Here is a 5,045-nt window from a genome sequence, read left to right on the forward strand (position 1 = left end):
TCCTTTTCTGCGCTGACAGACAAATGTTCTTATGAGTCAGAATAACAATATTTATTTTAATAGAGTCTTAAATAAAAATTCATCTGACTACGTTGTCACTGATAACACACTTCTTTTACTGCACCTTTAAAGAATAGTACACTAACTACGTAGTCACTGATAAAATATTTCATTTAATACAGCTTAAAGAATATTATTATGAATATGTGTATTCAATAGCAAAATTTTTCTGTCAATACAGCCTCAAACAGTCATTATTTTGTCTACATAGAAACCCGTATCCCACTAGTGTTTTTGACAACATTCTCGTTCTGCCCCTCATGAAGACAGGTCCACTATAAAACATCTTTATTCTGACTGCATAGTTACTGGTTACACACACTATTTTAATAGTTTCAATTAACCATTTCTTTGGCTAAATTGCCACTGTAAAGGCCATAGATTTTTAAAAGAGCATGCTAAACACTAGAAATACACTGTTCATGCTATTAATGATTCATGACACCTTTTGTATTAGAGTTTCAGCAACTGTTCTTGATAAAAAATTATTAATCAAAGTTTGGGGACATTCACTTGAAATTTAAACGTGCACATGCTAATTTAATATTAATCTTGGTATCATCCAATCTAGTCATGAGTGCCAAAATAAACCTAGCATATTTCAACTGAATACATCGTATAACTGTAAATAATGGCTGTTAAGGACAGAGTTGCCTTGTAATATCGGGAATAAACTTCGATCAGCGACAGCATGCAGAGTGAAAAACACGCTGCTTGTTGGGTTGTAGTCTTATATTTGTCTTACGGTTAGCCTTAGCATTAATTTACAACATCCAAAAATAACAAAAGTTGTATGCGTCAAGGTTTGTTTGAGCCGTGAAGCTTTTACTGCCAGAAGCTAAAGTATTCATTCAACATTATAGGCGACGACAGAGGAGAAAATGATGAAGATGATGAAAAACGCCCTTCTTGTGTGGACTATGTTATGCACTTTTTCACCATCTTTTGGAAAGTTCTTTTCGCTTTTGTTCCACCGACAGGTAACGATATCTATTTTTGGAAATCTCTAGATAAAGCTGGAATTTATTTAAGAATTATTTTTTATTTCACATTATCTTCGGACTCCAATATTAAGGTATTAAACACGTGTATCTGAATACTGCTTATTTTCTGCATAGTTTTTATTGTGGTTAATCTATCACTAAATGCACATGCATCCGAATTTCACTTCAACGGATGTAAACAAAATACCGATGTTTTGTACAACAGCATGTTTAAACAACTCTATTCAATTATATACACTGTTTTGTTTTTAAAATTAGTCATGATAGACATTTTTGTTCATGTTACACGATGTTGTGGCTCATTTAAAAATTTAAATTAAAGATTATCATTCCAGCACAGAGTAAAGTAAATATGTTTTTAAAAACCTATGTTAGAGGATTTTTCATTGACTCAAAATATTTAACTTTATATTATTATAACTACATTTCTCGCTCTTTGTTATAATGATGAATTGCATTTGGTTTTAATTAGTGGGGATTTGATTGTAGAGAGGGGATTGTCCCTTCCCCGTCTCCCCAAGTGACACAGCGAGAAGTCTGCGGACTTACAACGCTAAAAACCGGATTTCGGTACCTATACTGGGCACAGCACAGATAGACCAGTGTGTAATTTTGCGCTTTAGATCAAACAAACAGAGAGGGTATTATTGCTTAAAGGCGTTTTAGACTCTGTAAGATTTGGTAGTTTTGAGATTTATCCTGTTTTTTTTTCTTGTTAGAATTAAACATGTATATCTCAATACTTGCTTTTTTTATTAATTTCAAATATAATATCAAATACCCATTTGACTGGAGCTTTTCCTACATTGCGAAAATTATACGAACCCTTCCTATTTATTAAAAACCAGGGCTAATTGTCTTTAGAAAGATTCCTTAAATGGTACGAAATTTTATGAAATGTCAATATACCGGTTTTTGTTTACTTTTTGAACCTTTCGAGAAATAATATTTCAAAGATAAAAACCAAATAATTGTATTTTGTTTTGACGCCACTTCTTTTGTTTTGTTTTATTTCTGTTTTGATTACTAAAGATCGTTTTCAAACATGCTACCATTATAAATATCATTAGTAGTTACTTGCATGGTTTTGTTAATTTCTAATGTGAGCAATCCATGTCAGAGGTGGTTCAATTCCAATCACTAAAGGATTAAGTGGAAATGTAAAAAAAATGTAATAAGAATTTTTAATTTTATTTGACATAGATGCAAGATTATTTTACTAACTTGCTTATGTTGATTCTTACTGGAAACGTTTGCGAATCCATTTCTTTCAACAGTTAAATGATAAACATAATATTTACAGAGCATCGTAGAATATATAATTTGTTATAAACTACCCACCTATCTATCTATATATATTCATTTCGAAGAACAATATTCTTCAAAATACGAACATGTCTATATAATTTTCGCTAGAAATTGAGATAGACAGATTTGGAAACTATAGGTTTTTACTTTTTACATCTAGGCAGATGCTTAGACGGATTTTTTTTTATCGGGAACGAACAATAGTAAATTGTAAGAACTGATGCCATAGAACAGAATAATACTACAATGTGTATGTCTACTTTTCCTGCTAAACATAATTGTATTGTGCTCTATAGCTTTGAGGTCACCGGGGTTACTCAGTCCTTACAGTTTTTCAAGTGAAAATTGGTCAACCACAAAGTATAACACGTTTAGGAACATTTTTTTGTTGTTAGTAAGTTTGCGATCTAAATGATGTTATGCAAAACAGCTTTCCGTCGCAAATTAATGTACAAACATTTCTATTGTTGAATGAATAGTTTGTAAGAATAAGCTTTAATAAAGCAAATACACTGGGGATATTCCGATGCGTTAGGGAAGTACTGGATGCTATAGTTAATGACGTGAAAATTGTAATGAATACTTTATTATAAGAAAGGGGGACTGTTTTAAAATTAAAATATGACACTTGTGCTGGGCTGTTATGTACGTTCTTGACATTTTTTGGCGTTGATAAACACGTATTTACTAGTTTGTTTGTAAATATAAAACATGGATATATATTTGAAGTTAAATTGAAAATACACTTTCTTGCTCGTAAAATCCATCATTTAATCAAAGAATATCTTTGAATTGAATATCCTTTAACTTCAGTATCTAGATTTAACTACAAAATTCAAAGAGACCTAGAAAATTTTCTTTGTGAGGACTTTCCATGTAAGAAATACCGGTAATACTGTACTGATGAAAATTCTGCTTTGAGTTTTAGGAGTTCTTGATTTGTGTGTGTGTTTCTTTCATTTTAGATGAGTTGAGTTTTTTATATATATTTAGAAACAAATTTAACAATAGGTACTATACTCCTATCCCTTATTGTATAGTTTGTTTTCACAATATAGAATTGCTAAGAAAAATAATATCGTCAAAACATTTCAGCTTGTTTTGGGAGGGAGAGCACACAACTGTCTACACACAATAAGTGAAATGATGTTCATAGTTTCTACACATATATTTGAAATGGCGGTTTGTGTTCACATGTAGAATAAAACTTGTATAAGTAGGTTTCTCATCGTTTTTTGTCCATAAAACCAACTTTATTTTCATTCTTATAAAATTCTTATCACGCAACGACTTCGGTGGTTAATGTTTGCCAGATCTTTCACGATCTGAGATCCGGAACCTGTTTTGTATATATATATATGTGTGTGTGTGTGTGTAATCCAAAGTCTTATACACTATAATTTATTTTAAGGCTGCCTTGGTTACATTATGAATTGATGTTTGACTGACGTAATTAACCACATTACTTCCTTTCACCCTCATCCCAAATAGTAGCCTCAATAACGTTTAAATTATTATCTTCCAAATCTCATACGTTCCTGTTCTTCCAGCTATCAGCAGGGATCTGGTACCTTTTTTTCTAGATATTAAAAACACTGAAGAAGAAGATATTAAAATTATTATTTAATATCAAATATTTTAGAGAAAATTGGCAAAGAACTCTATTATATAATCGTATGTTAGGTCAGTTCCAGTTTAAAGTAAGTTTACAAACTTCCATATTTTGACTTGGGTATATAGAATCCTCATTTTGTAGTAGCGATTAAGATATATTTATAATTTTGTAGTAGCAACAATGGTATAATCCTGATTTTGTAGTAGCGACAACTGTATAATCCTGATTTTGTAGTAGCGACAACTGTATAATCCTGATTTAGTAGTAGCGACAATGGTATAATCCTGATTTTGTAGTAGCGATAACGGTATACTCCTGATTTTGTAATAACAACAACCATTTTTTTTATCGAGTTTGACTAAACATGGTTCTTGTATTTTGAACAACACGATAGAACAGTAAATGGAAACAAAGAGAAGACGTTAAGAACAGACTAAGTAATTGCTAATTTGTCTAGATTGTCACTATTGTTGTTCTTGTTTCCTTTTATTTTCACAAACCGTTTTTATTCTATAGATTATTTGGATGGGTGGCTTTCTTTCGTCACTTCTATCTGCATAATAGGGCTTCTCACCGCTTTCATCGGCGACCTTGCATCTCACTTTGGTTGTACCTTAGGGATTAAAGATCAGGTTACGGCCACTGCTTTCGTTGCTCTGGGTACAAGTGTTCCAGGTAAGTCAGGATAAAGTTGCACCGAAAATGGTGAAAGGTAGTAAGTGTTTCTTTGTTTTTCAGATTAAAAGTGGCATAAGCTTCGTGTAATTTGCTGTTATATTATTGCTCAAAAGAAGATATTCATTTAATTAGAGTAATTCATTTATCGATTATTGGAGGAAAAATATTCAACTTAGATCTATCCTTTTAAATTCTTAGTATAAAAATTAGTCAAAGCTTTATCGGTAATGCAAGCCAGACGGTTATACAAAGGAGTTTCAACAAAATCATTACTACAAGAAAGTCGTTTGGTTCTACTTCTCCTGCATAGAGTACTAGTGAGGCTGGGCTTGTTTTGTGAGCGGTATAGTTTCTCCTGCATAGAGTACTAGGGAGCTGGG

The 5,045-nt window shown here is 31.9% G+C and overlaps 1 protein-coding gene across 3 annotated transcripts in view; it reads left to right on the top strand.

Annotated features, from left to right (window-relative positions):
• LOC106462484 (sodium/calcium exchanger 3-like) overlaps positions 1-5,045 on the top strand; it is a 109,721-nt gene that overhangs the window by 101,358 nt on the left and 3,318 nt on the right. For all 3 annotated transcript variants that reach the window (XM_022389761.1, XM_013922410.2, XM_022389762.1), the window contains exons 6-7: positions 924-1,040; positions 4,504-4,662. In XM_022389761.1, coding sequence (XP_022245469.1) covers positions 924-1,040; positions 4,504-4,662 — 276 coding nt within the window. The remainder of the gene's footprint in view (positions 1-923; positions 1,041-4,503; positions 4,663-5,045) is intronic.

The sequence above is a fragment of the Limulus polyphemus genome, unplaced genomic scaffold (assembly GCF_000517525.1).
Source record: "Limulus polyphemus unplaced genomic scaffold, Limulus_polyphemus-2.1.2 Scaffold1179, whole genome shotgun sequence".
NCBI classification, from domain to species: Eukaryota; Metazoa; Arthropoda; class Merostomata; order Xiphosura; family Limulidae; genus Limulus; species Limulus polyphemus.